This window comes from Taudactylus pleione, unplaced genomic scaffold (genome assembly GCF_031769625.1).
Source record: "Taudactylus pleione unplaced genomic scaffold, aTauple2 ptg000411l, whole genome shotgun sequence".
Taxonomy (NCBI): domain Eukaryota; kingdom Metazoa; phylum Chordata; class Amphibia; order Anura; family Myobatrachidae; genus Taudactylus; species Taudactylus pleione.
The window spans coordinates 602020-622894 of record NW_028284813.1 but is presented as its reverse complement, the minus strand read 5'-3'; the positions used below and the strand labels follow the sequence as shown (position 1 = coordinate 622894).

The 20875-nt window shown below is 45.7% G+C and overlaps 1 protein-coding gene across 2 annotated transcripts in view; it reads right to left on the bottom strand.

Moving 5' to 3' along the window:
- Positions 1 to 20875, bottom strand: part of ANKFY1 (ankyrin repeat and FYVE domain containing 1) — a 113481-nt gene that overhangs the window by 2378 nt on the left and 90228 nt on the right. For both annotated transcript variants that reach the window (XM_088447031.1, XM_088447032.1), the window contains exons 21-22: positions 10129 to 10219; positions 72 to 196 (exon numbers count right to left, since the gene is read on the bottom strand). In XM_088447031.1, the coding sequence (XP_088303157.1) occupies positions 72 to 196; positions 10129 to 10219 (216 nt within the window). The remainder of the gene's footprint in view (positions 1 to 71; positions 197 to 10128; positions 10220 to 20875) is intronic.

The following is a 20875-nucleotide window of genomic DNA, read 5'->3' as shown; positions in this document are numbered from 1 at the left end:
AAAGACAACTATGATTTTTCAGATAGCACTTGGCTCTAGGACGACAGAAAAAGAAAGAGCATTCTAATCACCTGTATTTCCTTCTGAATCTGGTTTGTCAAGAGGGTATTCTGGCATACATTCTAGGAAGAGTTCAAAGATGGCTGCTGCATTTTCTTTCCCATAATGGCCCAAAATATGCATTGGTGATTGCCCCCTGCCAAATAGAAATCAATATATTAATCTAGGTGTTGAATAAATTTTAAGCCAGTGGTTCACAAACGTTTTTGAATCACGGCACTCTAGAGTACCAGTATTTTTTCATGGCTCCTCTAGGTCAAAAGTAAATTTTTTGAGGAATTCAGCAAAAATTATTAAGTAAATTGTGCTTGCCGTCATCCTTAGGTTCAGTTATGTGAAGAAGGACATTTTACGATTAGTAGCAATTAGCACTGGTTTTAACAAGTTTATTTGTAGATTTTACAGAAGTAAAATAATACAACTATACATAATCAAATAAAGAGGTATATGAAATATTCAGATCAGCAAAAAAATATGATATCACGTTAGCACATATATCAACAATCCAATCTAATTAGAATAGATCATATAGAGCAATACAAAATATTGAAAAAATATACATGGAAAGCAAAACTACGTAGGGGGTAGAGAGAGGAAAAAGAAAAAGAAAGAGAAGGAAAGAAGAGAAAGAAGGGGAAAAATATGTTGGGGGGACATGGGAGGTAAAGAGGAGACCGTCCAGATTTAAACAGATAATAGGTGAATTATGATCATTAAAGTAGTAGGTTCGAAAAGCCTGAGGGTAGGGATCCATATGGTGTGGTGTTATTATAAAGAAACCCGTCACCCCAAACTATAAGAAACCTATGGGAGGTGTTATGGAGATAGGTTGAAATTTTCTCCATGGCCACCACATGCCAGATTTTATTTATGAGTTGTTGGCGAGGAGGAGGGTTGATATCTTTCCAGTGCCTTGCAACTAAACATCGAGCTGCGTTTTAGATATGTGAAGAAAGCTTATCAGCATGTGGATTGAGGCCCTCGAGTGGACAGCCAAGGAGAAAAGACCAGGGAGATTTAGTCAGTGGTATTTTTAGTATTTCTGAAAGGAGGACAGCAACCTCATCCCAAAATTTGGCTATTTTAGGACATGACCACCATATGTGAATGTAGTGCCTGCCTCACCGCAATCTCTCCAGCAACAATCAGATGCTAGGTGATACATTCTATGCAGGCGGGAAGGTACCAGGTACCATCTGTAATATATCTTGTAGGCATTTTCCTTTATTAAGGTGGAAATAGAAGATTTGGATACCCTCTCCCGCACCACAAACCATGTGCCCTCATCCGGTGGGCTCCCCAGATCCTTTTCCCACTGAAGTTCATGGCCAGGTGTATCTGGTAAATTAACATTAAATAAAAGATTATAGATGACAGATATAATACCTTTCATGAGAGGATTGCGGAGACATAAAGACTCATAAGGTGTTAAAGATCTAACAATTGAATTAATGGGAAAAGAGTTAATAAAGTGACGTATTTGAATATAAGTAAAAGTATTAACAGAAGATATATTAAATTTATTCTGTAGGGAATCCAGAGGGGCGCATCCATCCGACTCACAAACTTCAGATACCACCCTGACCCCACCTTTAATCCATGAAGAAAAACGGGCAAGGTTGAAACCTGGGGAGAATGCTGGGTTCGACCATATAGGGGTAATGGGGGATGGGTAGGTGGTGGTGTTAAAATGGGATTTACAGTAATCCCATATAGAGCATGTAAAAGAGATAACCAGGTGTGAGCGAGCAGGCTGGGGTCTATCAGGTGAAGCCAGGCCTATAATTGTAGATATGGAGGAGACATTACACAACTTAGTTTCAATTTCCACCCAGCGGGGTATTTGAGATAATGTAAACCAGGCTATTGCCTGACTTAAATGGGTCGCATAGTAATAAAGGTTGATATCGGGAAATCCATTTCCCCCATCAGTGGTGGGACGACAAAGAGTCAGGAAACTAATGCGGGGAGGTTTGCATTTCCATACGAATTGGACAAACCACCTGTGTATTTGCAATAAAGTCGATTTGGGAACAGCAACAGGGAGGGTCTGGAAGAGGTAGAGTAATCTAGGCATAAGGTTCATCTTGACTGCTACTATCCTGCCCAACCAGGAAATTATTAGATCACGCCATCGAAGAAGGTCCAGTTTAATTTTTTTAAGCATAGGGGGGAAATTTGCAGAGTATAAAGTGTCATAACTGTTTGTTATGTAGACTCCTAAATATTTAATTTTAGAGGGGTGCCAGGAAAAGTTATAATTGTGACGCAGGAGATCCAAGGCCCTATGTGTTATGTTAAGTGCAAGAGACTCAGTTTTAGAAAAGTTGACCTTATAGCCCGAAAGTGAGCCGTAGTCAGTCAAAACTTGATAAAGTTTCGGGAGAGATGTATGAGGAGAGGTTAGCGTTAGGAGTACGTCATCAGTGAAAAGGGATATTTTGTATTCAGACTTTCCAAGTGACGCACCCCTAATATCCGAGTCAAGGCGTATTTGCGCTGCAAGGGGTTCAATGACAAGAGCAAAGATCAGAGGCGACAAAGGGCACCCCTGTCTAGTGCCATTAGTTATACAAAAAGGGGACGAGAGAAGACCGTTGACGGAGACCCTAGCTGAAGGGGTAGAATATAGGGCCAGGATGCCCTGGAGAAAATTTCCACCCAAGCCGAAGGCCCTCAAAGTTTGAAACATGAAGGGCCAGCAGATCCGGTCAAAGGCCTTCTCGGCGTCCAGGGAGAGCACCAGAGCTGGGGTTCGAGTAGAATTGATAGAGTGAATGAGACTAACAACTCGCCTAGTGTTGTCTCTGGCTTGCCTCCCCGGTATAAAGCCAACCTGATCGTTATGGACCAAGTCAGGCAGCACTGAATTCAGGCGGTTGGCAAGTATCTTTGCATAAATCTTGACATCGGTGTTCAACAGTGAGATGAGTCTGTAATGGGCACAATTGGAGTGGTCCTTACCTTCTTTGGGAACAACAATAATCCTGGCCTCAAGGGCCTCTTTGGAGAAAGAACCACCAGACATCACATCATTGAACACTGTGGTAAGATGGGGGAAGAGCAGGGAGGCAAAGGATTTATAGTAGGTAGCTGTAAAGCCGTCAGGGCCAGGGGCCTTATTTGCTTTAAGGTTCCTTATCACCTCTGAGATCTCCTGCGACTCAACTGCAACGTTTAAGGATTCAAGGACTGAAGAGGATAATTTAGGTAGATGACAGCTGGCTAAGAAGTTTTGTACTGAGTCCACAGCAGGTAATAAACTGCCTGAAGAAGACGAAAGGTTATATAAATTAGTATAAAATTTACAAAATTCCTCAGTAATGTGGAAGGGATCTCTAATAGGAACACCTGAGCTAGATTTAATTGTCAGAACATTATTCTGCGAGAGTTTGGATCGTAGTCTAGACGCCAGTATTCTGTCAGCTTTATCACCCTTTTCGTAAAATGTTTGATTAAGCCATTTAAGAGAAGTCTCAGCTTTTGCTGTAAGGAGGAGACCAAGTTCACCTCTGGCGGCTACAAGATCAAGATAATCATCCGCCAGTCCTGATGTTTTGTGAATTTTGTCTAAATGAGCAACAAGATCCATAAGCTCAAGAAGCTTCTTGCTTCTGGCCCTCTTGTCAAGAGCCACAGACTTAATCAAAGACCCTCGGATCACTGCTTTGTGGGCATCCCAGAGAAGCTGGGGAGAGATTGTAGGGTTAGAGTTTAGAGAGAAATATTCTGTAATCTCAGAGGCTAGCTGTGATCGCAGGGTAGGATTCATAAGGAGCCTATCATTAAGGCGCCAAATATGAGAATTATTACGAGGAAAGGGAGATTCAATATCTACTGAGAATGGGGAGTAGTCTGACCAGGTGCTGGGGTGAATGCTGGCGTCTAGAATTAGTTGTGTGGGGTCAATCCCAAGTAAAATCATATCCAGCCTTGTATGAACATCGTGGACAGGTGAATAAAAGGTAAAGTCTTTAGCAGTAGGTTCTTTCACGCGCCAGGCGTCAAATAGGAGGTGTTTGGAGAGAAACTGTTGTAATGCATCAGAATTAGCACGAACCGAGCTAGCCGACGATCGCGGGGGAGGTTTAGATCTATCAAGCCGTGAATCTAAGGTAGTATTAAAGTCACCTGCCACGACCACTCTCCCTCTTCTATGTTGGGACAGCAACAAACTCTGAGTACGAAAAAAACATGGTAGTGCAGAGTTGGAGGCGTAAACATTAACAAACGTGAAAAGGGTACCGTCTACTTCCCCGACCAAGAGAAGGTAGCGCCCCTCTGGGTTCCGAACAACTAAGGAGGGAGTAAAGGAGACCTGTTCGAGAGAATAGTATAGCAACACCCTTCCCGTAAAAAGAAGGGTGTTGATAAGCATGATAAGTGGAGGGGAAGTATTTGGATTTCAATTCGGGGTGACGAGAGCCAGCAAAATGGGTCTCTTGTAGAAAAATAACATCGCCTTGGAGTTGGCGAAGAGTATGGAACAGGGTGGATCGACGTTGTGGGCTGTTCAAACCTCTAACGTTAAATGTGATGAGTTTGGTAGTCATGGGGGTGTGTATAAAATGGTTAACAAGTAGTGGTCAAAAGAGAGTAGGCTAGTAGTGTACCAGAAAGTCCGGACTTCGGTCTCAGGGAAAGAAGAAAAAAAAAGAGAAGAAAGGGAAAGAAAAGGAGAGAAGAAGAGGAACGGGGCAGGCCCCTTCCTTTTGGTCGGACCCATGGAAGTAATTGGCTAAAAAGCCTAGAATGTCCGAGGCCGGTCATTGTGACCGCTTGGTGGTGAGTGGTCAGAGGTGCCAAAGGAGTGGCACTAATCTTCGAGGATATAGTAGGGTGGAGAACAAGCTCCAGGTGTGAATCAATGGCAAAGACGATACAAGGAAACAACACGGTGAGTTAGGGGAAGGAGGATGGCAGTCTAACCACCACTGGAAGGGTGGTCAGGAGGGGTCGGTGATTACAGATGGATAAGAGGAGGGGAGGTGAGGACAACCTACAGAGGCCATATAAAAATGGTGTGGTCGATAAGTCAAGAATGGAGTACAATAGAAGTAATAAGGCTCAATAACAGTAAGTACAACAATAAAGTATTCTGCCTATTGCAGCAGCAACATAAAATAAACATAACAGTAGACAAAACAATAAGTATTCAAAGGAGCCACATTTATAATTTAAATACTATATGGAAGGGCATTAGCCAGGATAGGTCAAAAAATTGGCCGTCATCAAAATATACAAGTTTAACAGCATATGAAAATTTCTAGAAAAATAGATACGGCAGACTATAAAATTTGATGTCCCATAGGAACATCAGAGGCAGAATAATAAACCTCCGATCTACAGTATAGATTGCCCCAAAACTTATAAAAATAATTGGGATAAGGCTATGGGGGATATTGGTAGTAACACATTTGGGGGATAACTTACTCCATGAGAGAACAGTGAATCTAAGAAATATAGTGGGTTACCAAGGAGGACATGGTAACTGAAATAAAAAACATTATTTCTAGAATATAACGTAATAAAATATTGCAAAACTAGAAATATAACCTGAGATCTGCATCAGCAATATGAATTCTTGAATCGAAATGAAGTTTACAGTCCAATAAAAGGACCTAGTTCCCAGGTAGGGAAAAGTATTAGGTAGCAGAGAGGGAACGATAGATAAGTCAGGTCACTGTGGAATGATTAGGGCTATCGCTAACTGTATGCCATACATTCTTCGGGGCTCATTGAGGTAGATGCCCCACATCCTTCATCGGGGATCCGGGGACCTTTGAGGGTGAGGGCCTCATGTTGCCTTTGGGAGGACCATTTGTGGCGGGAGGCGCAGGGAGAGGGAGGTGCAATTGAGAAAGTAGACGTAGGACTTCATCTAGAGACCTTGCAGTGAGGAATTTGTCTCCCGATCGAACCTGCAGACTGAAGGGGAAGACCCAGCGATAGCGGACGTAGTCACGTAGTATTCTGGTAATGTCCTTCATTTCACGTCGTTTTCATAAGGTAAGAGGAGAAAGGTCCTGGAAGATTAACAGCTTGGTACCATCAAAGGCAATATCTGGGGAACGTTTGGCCTGGGAGCAAACCTGATCTTTCGCCTTAAAATAGTGGAAACGGAGAATTACATCTCTCGGTGACTCAGATGTTTGGGAGCGAGGTCGGGGGGCCGGGTGAGCTCTGTTGAGGAGGAGCATATCATCTGGAATGGTAGGGGCAAGGGAGCGGAAGAGCCGTAGGAGATAATCTTCGAGGTGGGCAAGCTCCACGGACTCAGGGATATTACGAATCCTGATGTTATTTCTTCGCCCTCTGTTATCAAGGTCCTCCTGTTTGTCAGCAGTGAAACACAAAGTCCGGCGTCAGTTGGATATTATCTTGCTCAGACATCTGTTGGAAATTAATAATCTCTTCTTGTTTCCTCTCAAGAGCATCCACACGGGAACCTATGTCAGTAATATCAGACTGGAGGCTGGAGATTGCCTTGTGGACTTCGTCATGAATTGTTTGGAGGAAAACTTCGCATCTCAGTGAGGATTGCAGCAATATCTGCTTTGGTAGATGGGGCCGCTAGGTCATCTGCCTCTGATTCGAAATCAGAAGCACCACCTAAAGACGGGGTAGAAGGAGGTCTTTGAGAGTCATTGACCTGATTTGCTTTAAAATAGGACACAAGGCCTTGAGAGCCCGATTTTTTGTTTCTAGGCATATTAGCGGAGAGGGACATAGGGTATAGGAACACGTAGGGAGGTGGGCGGGGGCAGTTGTAACTTCTTGTCAGCAAGGCACACCTGGAAGTTGTATGGTTGGAATTATCCCATTATATAGCGGATCTAAGTATCACTAGAGCATATTTGGTAGTTGCAGTTGGGATGCAATCGTAGACAGTGGCCACTAGATGGGGCTTCAGCACAAGAGAACCATCTGGAAATATACTGCAAGGCAGCCAATATTACTGAGAGAGACCATGTGGAAAGCTGCTTCTTGCAATAATTATAATATATATATGCAGAAAGGAGGAGCAGTGTGTCCACACAGTTACTGTATAATTATTATAATATATATGCAAAAAGAAAAGGAGCAGTGTGTCCACACAATCACTGTATAATTATTATAATATAGATGCAAAAAGGAAGAGCAGTGTGTTCATACAGTTGTTGTTGTAGAGATGGAGGAATGCTGTGAGATATCTAGGGTCTGTAACAGGGAGGTGGACACATATGAAGAGTGGTCTCCAATTCAACTTTGTAGTACAGACCTTAGTAGTGACGATCTTGGTCTGATATATGGCTGTCACCAGGGGGGGGGGGGGGGGTTACAGAGCTTCCAGGGAGAGGCAGTCAGCTTGCCCAGCAGGGAGCCCGGGCCACCAGAGGTGAGCGCTGCCGACGGGAGGATCTGCAGGGGGGCAGGGGACGATGTGCCCACCATCCACAGCGACTCAGCTGGAGGTAGCTAGGAGCGGGCAGCGGGAGACCCAGAGCGCAGGGCGCGAAGGCGTCAGGCGCCGGCTGCAGCACTCGGCGAGGGGGGAGGATGGTGATGCGGCTGTGAGCTCCTGCGGCGTCCAGCCGCAGCCGCGAGCAGGGAAGCCGGTCACCTTGTCGGCGGTGCAGGTCCAGACACGGATGCCGCTCCAGGTAAGGTGAGGAGGCTGATGTGCGCGGGGTTAATGGCGTCGGGAGGCTCCTAGGGCAGGCCTCTAGGGTGGGATAGCGGGTTGAGACGCCGTCAAGGAGCCCCACAGATATTCTCAATAGGACCCCTGTGTCCTCAGCGGGGCTCTGGGCAGTAAAGGTTGGTGGATTTGTCCCCCAAATCAGCAGGGGAGTCTACTTGAGGATGCTGGATGTGGAGCTCTGTGAAAAGCATCCACCATCTTAGGCCACCAAGCCACGCCCGCCGATTAGCACTGGTTTTGCTTATCACATTGATCAGAAATAATTTGATTTGGTCCTGGAAAACCAACCCATGGCACCCCTTCAAGTGCCCCGTAGCCCCCAGTTTGGGAACTATTATTTTAAGATCCCCCCCCCATTTCGCACCACACAATGTTTTTTTTTTTTAGGTTTTACCATTACTACCTGTTTAAATAAACATGGTTTGAGCTCTGAAATTACCACTGCAGATTCTCCACTTAACTCTATTAGCTCACATTTTAGAACATCTAAATCTAGGCTGGGAGATTTATTTGTAAATCTAGAGCCAAAATATCTTCCCAGCAGACGTGCTCTGGGATCTAGCATCACTTCCAAAACATCAAGTGCAGCAGTCTCACTGATCTGAGCTGTAGTGTACTGTGCGGACCACATACTTGGAACTGGATTTCCTGTTGGTGCATTAAACCCCTGATTGGGCTCCCCACGAATCGTGTTGTGGTGGTGCCGTGTCCTATGCCCGGGACCTACAGCTATAGAGAGCTAGTCCACCGCAACCACCTAAAAGGGTGAGGACTTTTTAATCAAAGACCCACAAGGGACATCTTGCACGAATATCCAGTATAAGTTTTATGTCTGTTTATTACTGTATGTATTTTATGGAACTTCAAATAAATGTGTTACGAATTTGATGCATATGAGATATTTATGCTAAGAAACACATTGGTTTATATACTTTTTGGCATATATATGCTAGTCAGGTTCAAGTGCCTATATTTAATCAATGGACAGTCAAAAAGTGCTAATAATCGTTTCTTAATGATTGACTTAAACCAGGGACTGTCACCGACGCTCAGGAAATAAAAGCTTAACAACGAGGCCCAAAGCATCGATCCATTGTGAGCAGTGACAGTTAAAGGGGCTTATGCAGAGTTAGGAGACAATAAAAAAAGGGGCAAATTTGCACCTTGGAAAAACCATGTTGCACTGTAGAGTGGCAGATTTAATAGTGTTCTAGTTGGAAATGTCATAGCTTCATTCTAAATTTTAGTGTAAAACAAAACTGACAAGTAATTGTTCACTACATAGAAAAGCATCCCATGTTTTCCAGCACGTAAATATAATAAATGCATTTGCACCTCTTGCATTGCAACATTACTTGTTCCAGAAGCAAATTGCTCTTTTTTCAGATTTGCTCCAACTCTACATAAGCCCGAAAATCTCTAATACCTGTCTAAGGGTTAGATTCTGATGTGGGAGTAAAGCATAAAAAAAAAAAAAGTAATACTGGACATCCACTATACAATTTTCTGTCAGATATCTGTCCAATCTGGCTGGTTGGAATGAAAACCTGGTAATGTATGGGATCAAATGACAATTGTCCATTTACTCACAAACACAGGAAAATATGCCAAAAATAGTTGTTCAGACAAATTGGTTAAAACACACAAATTGAACCAATTTGAATCATTTTTTTTTTTTTTCCAGTGGTTAAACCATATGATGGACTGTCATTTGCTCCCATACATTACCAGGTTTTCATTCCAACCAGCCAGGTATCTGACAGAAAATTGTATAGTGGATGCCCAGCTTTACTGTACACCTGGACAAACCATGTTGCAATTCAAGGGGTGCAAATACATTCATTTTTTTTCCCCACAGTCCTTCTCAAATCTAAATATGTCTGCACATTTTAAATCTGCCCCTCTGCAGTGCAACATAGTTTTGCCAAGATGCAGTTACTCGCTTTTTCTTTGCTTAACACCCACCTCAGAATCAGGCTCTATGGGGGAGATTCAATTGTTTTTTTGGATACTTTGTACTTAACGGAGCAATTCAATTGTTGCTCCGTTCGTGGAGGTGGGAATACCAGGGGAGCCCATTATTTCTGCTCGCTGCCTCCTGAGGTGGCAAACAGAAATGTGCGAATAGTCTGGCTTTTCGCACATTTTCCTTGTCTTGCCCAATAGTTTAGATGGGTTTGGCCACTTTGCGTGGCTAAAACAGGTCTGTTAGGCTGTGGCCAGTGATAAAGCAGTAGGCGCCCAGAGCCGAAACAAACAATTGAATATCGCATTGTCTTAAGTGACGGGTTAAAGGACGCGCTAAAACATTTCAATCGCCGCCTAAGAGTGAAAACCTCGTCAATGACTGCAATCATTGCTGTAATGCCATTCAATAAGCTTACCTTAAGTTAAGTGCCTCTGCATCAATATTACATTCTGTTAATAGGCAGCGGATATTGTTTAAACGACCATGCATTACAGCCAGATGAAGAGCTGAAAAGATACACAGGGAACAGACAATGTACTGTGATGTATATTACTTAATCTGGCATATTGTGTCACCAAATAGAAAATGGTTTAATAACATTTCTTCAGTTAATCATTCCACACAGCAGGACTTTCAAGCTATTTTCTTTAGGATGCAACACTACACATAATTTTGATCACTGTGATATTGGCTGATTATATGGCAGAATCCTTTGCGAGCCAAAAATAAAAAATCCAACCATTAGCTTCAGTATTATTAATACCAATGCAATCAGAGTGCAACTTCTTCTAAGAAACAATGGCCCTGATTCAGAGGCGATCGCAAAATGCGAGCGGTCGCTCTGAATGGGGGCGGCCGCTTGGGTTTTTAAGTGCGGCCTCCTGGTTGCTAGCTAAGCTGTGGGTTACCACCCACAGCTTTAGCAACCGACCAGGTTGATGGTCGTGATGGTCAAGACCATCGCGACCATCGGGGCATGCGACGAGACGCGAAGGTTGGATCTCTGATCGAGCAGGAAGCTACCCACTGACATCACTGCTGATGTCAGTGCGGCCGGCCACAAAACGCCAGGCGTTCCTTAAGAAGGCCTCAGTTTGTGAAACCACCCCCCCCACCACGCCTACAAAACGGGTCGAGCTGTCGATCAACATCGACAGACGCCCCTTTTGTAGTTAGCTCCGGAGCTAGAGAATTTTTCTCTCGCTCCGGGGCTTGTAAACGCGCAGTGCTGCCGTTGTGCGTGCGCAGGGCCTACACATCGACCCGCTTGCGAACGCTTAGTGCTTGCGAGCGGGTCTGAATGAGGTCCAATGTGACTACAGTCAAAATCTTTAATAGGAAAACCTGCAAAGTAATACATTTGTTACCCTTACTTGTCTTGCTTTAATGCACCCCTATTTATGATGTATACAAGTTAGAAATCCTCTATACTGTGCAATACTTTTTTTATTTATTTATTTTTTTAAGATATTCTGTTCAGTATTTCTGCCAAAGTACAGAGATAGTCCAACTTATGAACCGGTCCACATAAACCCTCAACGCCAGGATAACATCCAAAGAATGGAAAGGGATATCAGAATCAGGAGGACGAATAGCCGTTAACACAAACCCCTGATTCAGATAACACAGGGATACCACATTGGGGTGAAAAAACAGTCAAGTATGGAGCACCGCCTGTTCAGAGTGGAAAATTAGGAAAGGGGTACTAGCAAACATTGCTGTCAGCTTTGAAACTCTCCAAGCAGAGGCAATGGCCAAAAGAAACTCCACCTTCCAAGTAGAACACCGTAGGTCATGTGACTCAAGAGGCTCAAAATTAAGCACCTCAAAGAACAAATTGAGGTTCTAAGGTAGGACAGGTGGAACATACTGTGGCTGTACATGCAGTGCACCTTGCATGAACGTCTGGACGTCAGGATAAGAGGTTAGAAGTTTCAAAAATAAGATTGTCAAGGCAGAGACCTGACCCTTTAACACACAAAGACAGAGACCATGAGACAATCTGGTCTCTAAAAAAAGAAAGAAGCGTGAAGTGGAACTGAGAAGCAGAGATTCCCGCACTCTGTGATAAATGGCTGCCGTGGCTGGCTTACAGGCCTGAAGCACAGTCTATGTCAAAGTTGCATAATACCACTGAACTAAAAATCTAGGTTTCAGGCTCCATGGCGACAAAGCCAGCCGAGGCAAATCGGGGTGCAGAAACGGACTTTGATCTAGCAGATCATCATACAGAGGCAGCCACTGCGGCGGGTTGACCAACATAGTCAAAAGGTCCACATACCATGTCCTCTGCAGCCAGTCCGATGCATTGAGAAAAACGTGGGCCGTGTTCTGGTGTAATTCCCATTTGCCCGGGTGGACCTTGTGCCAACTGAAGACGTCACCTTCCCAATTGTCCACCCCTGGAATGAATATGGCAGAGATGGTTGGAACTAACTACTCTGCCAACCGCATGATCCAAATCCAAGCAGTCTCAGCCATGGCCAAGAGACTCCTGGTCCCACCCTGCCACAGCCGTAGCATTGTCCGACTGGACGCAGAGAGGCATGTCCTGCAGGAACCACTGAGCCTAATAAAGAACATTCCAGACTGCCCACAGTTCCAGCACATTGATGGATAGAGAGGCCTACTCCGTGGACCAGACTCCCTGAAACTGGAATCCAAGGGTCACTGCACCCCAGCACAAGAGATTGGCATCTGTCGTGACCAGAGTCCAATCCCAGATCAAGAAAAGACAACCCCTGGACACATTGAAGGAGTGAAGCTACCACACCAAGGACTGGCGGGCCGGAAGTGACAGACATAACTGTTTGTCCATGTGAGTACCGATTTCCTCCAATGCCGCAAGATATGACTCTGGAGAGCCCTGGAATGAAAGCACGTGAAGGGGATCACCTCGAAGGCGGCTATCTTCTTTCCCAGCAACTACATACACCACAGAATAGACACCTGGCACAGATGCACAAAGGACCACACCAAAGATTGCAGGGCCAGAATCTTGTCTTCTGGAAGAAACACAAGCTGACATTATGTGTCGCACAGTACCTAGGAAGACAATCCTCTGAGCTGGAACTAGTTTGGATTTGGAGAAGTAGAGAATCCAATAGTGTTCCTCCAAGGTTGACAACACCACCCGCAGATGACTGCTGAGCGGTGTCCCGAAGGATGCCTTGTTCAACCAGTCATTTAAGCAAGGGATGGGGTGATCATTGGGGCCATGACTTTGGTAAAGACCCTGGGTGCGGTGGAAAGTACAAAGGGCAAGGCCCAAAATTGGAAGTGTAGGGACAGAATTGCAAATCAAAGATGAGCGTGGTCAAATTCCCAGATGGGAATGTTCAAATAGACATCTTTGATGTTGAGCGATCCCCCCCATTCCATAGAAGCTATGACAGCTCGCAGATTTACCATCTTGAATTTCTACACACATAGGTTAGGGTTTAATTCAGGTTTAGAATGGGATGGAAAGGCCCATCCGGTTTCTGCACCAAAAACAGACTGGAGTTAAACCCCAACCCTTTTTGATGTGCAGGAACCGGTACCACCACTCCAGAGGCCAGGGTAGAACGCACAGCTGGCAGTAAGGCAGCCCATCTGACCAGGTTACATTGGAGAGGGGTTACAATAAAACGGTGAGGACGAGGACCTACTAAATCCAGAATGAGTCCTCGAGACAAAATCTAACTATTATTGAATTAATTTAATATTGAATACATCACCAGTGAAATATTAAAAATAATAAATTATACATATATTTGTGTAACAAACAAAGAATTAAAGCTTGAAAACGTGATTAAAATATAATGGTCTTGCTGTCCATTTTTTCATATGCTGTGATATTATCTTGAATTAAACATTTTTATATATTCTGGGATAAAAATATTCCCTATTCCTGGTGTGTGCACAATCACGGGATAAGAGGGAATATCAACTATTCAGCAGTATAGCAATACTTGTTAATCACACACCATAAGTGTCTCTAAGGTTGAAAATTGTTCATAATTACAAAAAATTGTAGTTTGATATGAGTTGCTAGAGTATTAATGTAGGGATAAATTAATGTGGTTAAGATTAGTAATCATAACAAATATTAGTATATCTTCTAGCCTCCCAAGTAAGTAAGTAGCTGCAATGTTCATTGATATGGTATCAGCTCCAGCATTTGGGGTAGTGCTTAAGCAGTAATTCATGCCCTCAGGATGAATGATGAATTTGCCAGAGTGCGATAGGTTGGAATAAATATAAAAACATATTTACATCCTAATAAATGTGAACTGTTACCACACATCTAAGTGGGATATAATGAGCATTATTATTATCCATTTAATAACGCCACATTTCCTACAATAAACATCCATATTATTAATTTAGCAGATTACACTGCTAAATATGGACTATACAAATTAATCTACATATACATTATTTAACTCACTGGTGAACTAACCGTAATAAGCCACAAAGAATTCTTACAAATAATCTTGCAGAGACAGCAAGAGAGGCAACCATGTAGATTTCCAGATACCCCCAGCACCTCACCAACATCTGGAACACTTCTGGCTGAAGAAACCATTCGCCCTCCTGCCGGCTTAAGAAGTCCGCTTCCCAACTGTAGACCCCTGGGATGTGAACCGCTGACAGAGCTGGAAGGAACTGCTCGGCCCAATGAAGAATGCGGCTCACCTCTCTCATGGCCCCTTTGCTGTGGGTTCTGCCTTGGTGGTTTATATATGCAAAATTGTCGGACTGAACCTTGATAGGTTTGTGCTAGAGACCCGACATAGGGCTCTGTAAACTGCCCGAAGCTCCAAGATGTTGATCGGGAGTAAAGCTTCCTGAGCAGACTATCAAACTTAAAAAGTGTGATGGCCCGTCACTGCCCCCCAACCTCGAAAACTTGCATCAGTGGTGAGCAGGACCCAGAAGGGATGACTCTTGTCCAAGTGGGAGAGATGGAGTCACCACACCAAGGAGTGGTGGAGCACTTCCCATGACAAAAGAATCCGTTGAGATCGGAGATAAAGGTGGGGGCGGTTCCATTGGGAGAGAAGCTCCCAACTGAAGAGGTCTGGAGCAAAATTAGGCATACTCCCCCATGTCGAAGGTGGATACTAATGTGCCCAAGACTTGCATGCAGCTGTGGATGGACACCCTGCAATGACGAAGGAAGGACTGAACCTGGTCCTGTAATGCAATCAACTTGTCTCTGGGGAGAAATACCCTCTGAACCTTAGAGTCCAGCATGGCTCCCAAATTAAGCATCACCTGTGACATATCTTTTTTCCAGTAGACCAGCCATCTGTGACACTGAAGGAGGGTAACCGTTAGGCAAAGATGGTAATGAAGAAGGTCCGGGGACAGTGCCAAAATAAGGAGGTAGTCCAGATAAGAAAGGATACGAACCCCCTTGCATCTGAGATCCGCTGCCATTACCGCCATGACTTTCGTAATGCTCAGAATTGGTAGTGAGCCTCCCGCACTGCAAACATGACAAAATGCCGGTGATCCAGACATTTAGGAATGTGCAAATAGGCATCTTGGATGTCCAAGGAAGCCATGTAGTCGCCTGGTTCCATTGCCAGAATGACAGAGCGAAGAGATTCCATCCAGAATCACTGGACCTCAGAGAATTTCAAGTTAAGGATTAGGCGGAAGAGCCATCTGACTTCTGAACAGGAAACAGGTTAGTATAGAAACCTGTTCCTCTTTGAGGAGGAGGAACTGGGACAATTACATGGGAGGCCAGCAGATACCAAATGTAGTTGCTCAAAGCCACTGCCTTTCCAGATTCTCACTGAAAAAGACCTGTGGAAAAGAACTGGCTTGGAGGGCGATCCCGGAAGGGGAGAGTGTAACCTCAGGAAACTACACTACTTACCCAAACATGTGAAGTAAATCAACAGTCAGGTCTCTGCAAAGAGTAGAAGACGTTCCCCACACTGAGAGGGCCCACCCTGCCAAGTTGCTGGCTTGTCGTCTGGCTTGGGAACTGGACGACGAGTTGACTAGGACTGGCGCCCTTCAACCTGCAGACCTTAGAGGATGGGTCCTGTGACCTGGAGAAGGTCTACCCCCTGGCTTTGCCCTTTTGACTAAGGTGCCAATGTCTGAAAGCCTCTACTGTAGCAACAAATTTTATCCAGTTCGAGTCTAAACAAGATATTACCTGAGAAAAATAAAGCTTCCAAAACCTTTTTGGATTCAGAGTCCGCCCTCCAAGTATGCAGCCAGAGTGCTCGTCTGAGAAGTCAGAAGTCGAGACCTTGGAGGAAAGGAGACCAGAGTCAATGGTCACTCCCCCCAGGTAAACACTGGCCTTGTGAAGGAGGTCCATCTGGACAGCAATTCAGATTGGTGGGGACCATTGTGAAGACCATCCACAAGTGAATCCACCCAACGCCCTAGAGCTTTGGCCACCAAGCAGAAGTGAGAGCTCGACGAAGAGCTTTTTCCTGTCCCAGGATGCTCCGGCCCTTCCCCCTATACCCAGCCCAGAGCCTGAGGGCAACTCAGTTTCGTTAACAAGCTCAAGGCAGGAGCAGAATAGGAGAGAAGGAAGACTGGTACATAGAAGAATAACACTCTCACATAGAGAAGGAAACAAGTGTCCAAGAGAATAAACCCACAGAAGCCAGATGCGTCAGGGCGGGTGCCCTGTGGACCCTATGGACTTGGAAGAAAGAGTTAACGAAGGTACGTTTTACCATAACTCTCCTTTTCTTCTTCCGGGTCCATAGGGCTCCACAAGGAGACAATGTGAATGTCCCAAAGCAGTTGTTCAAGGGCGGGGACGCTCCTTAGCTGAGAGGAGAACCCGGCGCCCGAAGGAAGCATCCTGAGAGGCAAATGTATCAAAGGACTAGAACCTAAGAAAGGTGTGGAAAGAATACCACGTGGCCGCCTTGCATAGTTGTTTGGCAGATGCACCATGGCGGGCTGCCCACGAGGGACCCACAGAGCGAGTAATATGAGCAGACTGTAGCAGGCACAGGAAGGACAGTCTGCGTGTAAGCCTGTGAGATAGTCATGCAAAGCCATCTGGCCAGAGTCTATTTGATAGCTGGCCATCCCTTCTTATGGAATCCATATAGGATGAACAGGGAATCAGATTTCCTGATGGAACTAGTACGGTCCATGTAGATCTTCAGAGCACGGACCACAGACAGAGGTCTGGTGATTGAAAAGCCGGTACCACAATTTCCTCATTGAGGTGGAAATGAGAGACCACCTTGGGAAGGAAGTCAGGGCGCGTTCGAAGAACAGCCCTTTCCGAATGAAAGATTAGAAATGGGGAGCAACAGGAAAGCACCCGTAAATCCGATACCCTACGGGCAGATGCTATAGCCAGAAGTAACAGAGTCTTCGCAGTGAGCCACTTGACATCTACTGAATCCATGGGTTCGAATGGACGTTCCTGAAGTGCGTGGAGAACCACTGACAAATCCCATGGAGCCACAGGAGGGACAAATAGAGGTTGTGTACGTAGAACACCTTGCAGGAAGGTGTGAACATCCGGTAGAGGAGCAATTCTGTGCTGGAACCAGATGGACAGACCAGAGATATGCACCTTAAGAGAGGCTAGGCAGAGTCCGAGATCCAGTCCAGCTTTAAGAAAAGCAAGGATTCTACAAACCCTAAAAACATGAGGGTCACAGTTTCTAGTAGCACATCACTGGAAATGTGTATGCCACACTCGGCGATAAATCCTGGCAGAGGCCGGTTTACGCTTTCTGAGCATGCTCTGGACCACAGAGCTGGAAAACCCTAAAGACCTTAGGAGGGATGTTTCAAGAGCCAAGCCGTTAAAGACAGACTGGCCAGGTCCAGATGTAGACAGGGACAACAGGTCTGGTTGTAGAGGAAGTTGGAGAGGAAAGTCTATGGAGAGACTTTGAAAATCGGAGTACCAGGCATTTGGGCCAAGCCGATGCTACCAACAGGACCCTGCCCCCTTCCTGCTTGAACTTCCAAAGAACTCGAGGCAGAAGGGAGACTGGAGGAAAGAGGTATACCAAATGGAAGGTGCACTTCACAGATAATGCGTCCATGAACACTGTGTCGGGGTCCCTTGTCCTGGCTCCATACACTGGAAGGTTGTGGTTGTGTCGTGAGGCCATGAGGTCCACGTCCGGTACCCCATTTGTCCACCAGGAGCTGGAAAACTTCTGGATTGAGATACCACTCCCCTGCATGCACGTTGTGACGGCTGAGGAAATTTGCCTCCCAATTGAGAATCCCCGGGATAACCACTGCGGAGTTGGCGTTCAGCCCATGTGAGAATGCAGGACACTTCTACCATTGCTGACCGACTTCGAGTGCCTCCTTGGTGATTGTTGTAGGCCACTGCCGTGGCGTTGTCGGACTGTACTTGTACAGGCTTGCCCTGAAAAATATTATGAGCCAGAGTGAGGGCTTTGTAAATGGCTTGGAGTTCCAGGACGTTAATTGGTAAGACTGCCTCGCCCCTGTAAGAAGTGCTGGCCGATCACTGCACCCCACCCACGGAGGCTTGCATCCGTTGTGAGGAGTGCCCAGTCCGGGATCCAAAAGGACCCTTGTTTAGGTGGGACATCTGTAGCTACCAGGATAGGGACAGGCGAACCGCCGGAGAGAGGCCCATCGTCTGGGATCTGATGAGATGAGACAGCCCGTTCCACCTCGAGAGGATCAGGTGTTGTAGGGGCCTGGAGTGAAATTGAGCGTACTCCACCATGTCGAAGGTGGACACCATGGATCCCAAGGTCTGCATTGCAGAGTGAATTGACACTCGGCGACTGCAATCTGCGCACTCGTTGCTGTAATACAGACATTTTATCTGCTGTCAGGAAGATTCTCTGAGCCTGAGAGTCCAGGAAGGCTCCCAGATGTACCATTTTTCGAGAAAGGGTCAGGGAAGAATTTTTCCAGTTTATCAGCCAACCATGTGTTTGTAGAAACGCAATGGTTACTTGTAGATGGTGGTGAAAAATTTCTGGGGAGCTTGCCAAGAGCAAGAGATCGTTCAAATATGGGAGCAGTCTGATCCCCTGAAGACGAAGATAGGCCGCCATAACCGCCATGATCTTGGTAAAGACCCGAGGAGCTGTAGAAAGCCCAAGAGGCAGTGCTTGAAATTGGTATTATTGCTATAGTACAGCAAATCGGAGATACAGCTGATTAGAAGGCGCTATAGGTACATGTAGGTAAGCGTCCTGAATGTCAAGAGACACCAAAAAGTCCCCAGGCTCCATAGCCAAGACAATAGAGCATAGGGTTTCCATGCGAAACCTGGGCACCCTGATAATTTTTGTTCAGAGACTTGAGGTTGAGGATAGGCTGATGAGACCAGTTGGGCTTTTGAACCAAGCAAAGGGTAGAATAATAGCCCTTCCCTCTCTGTGATGAGGGGATCGGAATTTTTAACCCCGAGAGTAGCAAGGACTGAATGGGCTTCTGGAGGAGCAGGGCTTTGCTTGGGTCCGATGAAGTGTCCTGTGCAAAAGAACTGCTGGGGGGACCGCCTCAGGAATGAGAGGGCGCATTCGTGGGAGACCACTTCTCTTACCCAGGCGTCTGAGGTGGTCAGATGCCAGAACTGGGCTAACTGAAGAAGTCTGCCTCCCACCCTGGGAGCCCACAGGGAGAGGCACGCCCAGTCAGGCTTGTCCTCAGATTTGGTATGTGGATGTCTAGTAGCCCAGGCCTGTTTGGTCCTAGGCTTGGAGGCCTTGTGGATGCTGACTGCCGTGGAAAGAACTGACCTTTAGCTTTTTCTTGGGGACGAAAGGACCGTAGGATGACATCCGAGGCTTCGAAGTACATGCAGAGGGCAGGAACGCCGTCTTGAAAGCTGGCAAGGTAGTCACAATCTTGTCCAATTCTGGGCCAAACAGGATATCCCCAGAATAAGGCAGAGACTCCAAAGCCTTTTCAGAGTCCGAATCTGCTTTCCATGAGCGAAGCCAAATAATATAATGTGAGATATGTATGACAGCTGTTCCTGGAAGCATCAGAGGGAAGTGTACCTTCTAGGGCCTCTGCCCAACTCTCAATGGCTTTTGCCACCCAGGCCGTGGCCCTGGCAGGACGAGTAATAGCTAAAGTAAGGGAGTTCAGACTTCAGGCAAGCTTCCATCTTTCTATCCGTAGTCTCCTCTAAGGAGGTTGCAGTATGGATAGGTAAGGTAGCTTTCTTAACTAGGCGTGTCATGTGGGAATTCACTGCAGGGGGAACTTCCCATTTAGTGCAATTAGTCGCTGGAAGAGGGTAAAAGGAAATCAAGCGTTTAGGCAGCTGAAACTTTTACTAGGTATATGCCATGCTTCACACATACAAGATCAGACATCTGATCCGAGTGAGGAAACTCTGGCAAAACAAGTGGCTCTTTTGCCCTAGGAGTGGGTTCGGTCTCTTCTATTTGAAGAATAGATTTTACAGCTCTTACAAGTGCAGGTATATTCAATTTAGAGGGGGCTCTTCTCGTGAGGGGAAGTCAGAGTGAGAGAAGTCTGCGTCTTCTGCCTCCCCAGATGATAACTCAGAATCTGATAGCTGGGTGGACTGGGAAGATAACACAGCACGCTTAGTAGGTTTACTAGGTAAGGGTTTCTCCTTTTGCAGCATTTGTTGAAAGGCTGTAGAGGTAGCTGCTAGACTCTGCACTGTGGTAGAAAGTATGTCTACCCATGGGGGAGGCAAAGGATTCGCAGGGAGTACCTGCTGTGGCCATCCCATAGGGAGAGGTACCACCGGGACCACTAGGTGGTCCACATTTTTTGCCAACACCTGTGAAAAGGAAGCCCAGGGGGTGTCCTGAGGAGAGGATGCCGGGGTTGAGGGGCCAGGTGCCGTATAACAGGATGCATATAGCCCATCTTAAATTAGATCCTCTGAAGCCAAAGCCTGCTAAATAGGACTTGCAAGACACCCGAGTGGGGCAGCAGGCACCTTGTTATTCTTGCCTTCACCAGACATAGCTGCAAAGAGAACTGTAGCTCAAAATCTGGCACAGTGCAGTGAGCAACCCAGCTATATGTACAATATGGCGCAGTGTAGTGTGCAACACAGATATACAGTATGTGATAGCCCTCACAAATATAGGTATATGTGAGGTACAATAAATCCCCCATACCTCAGTATTCCAGGGTTATAATGAAAGAAAGGGAAAGGTATAAGCTGACAGTTT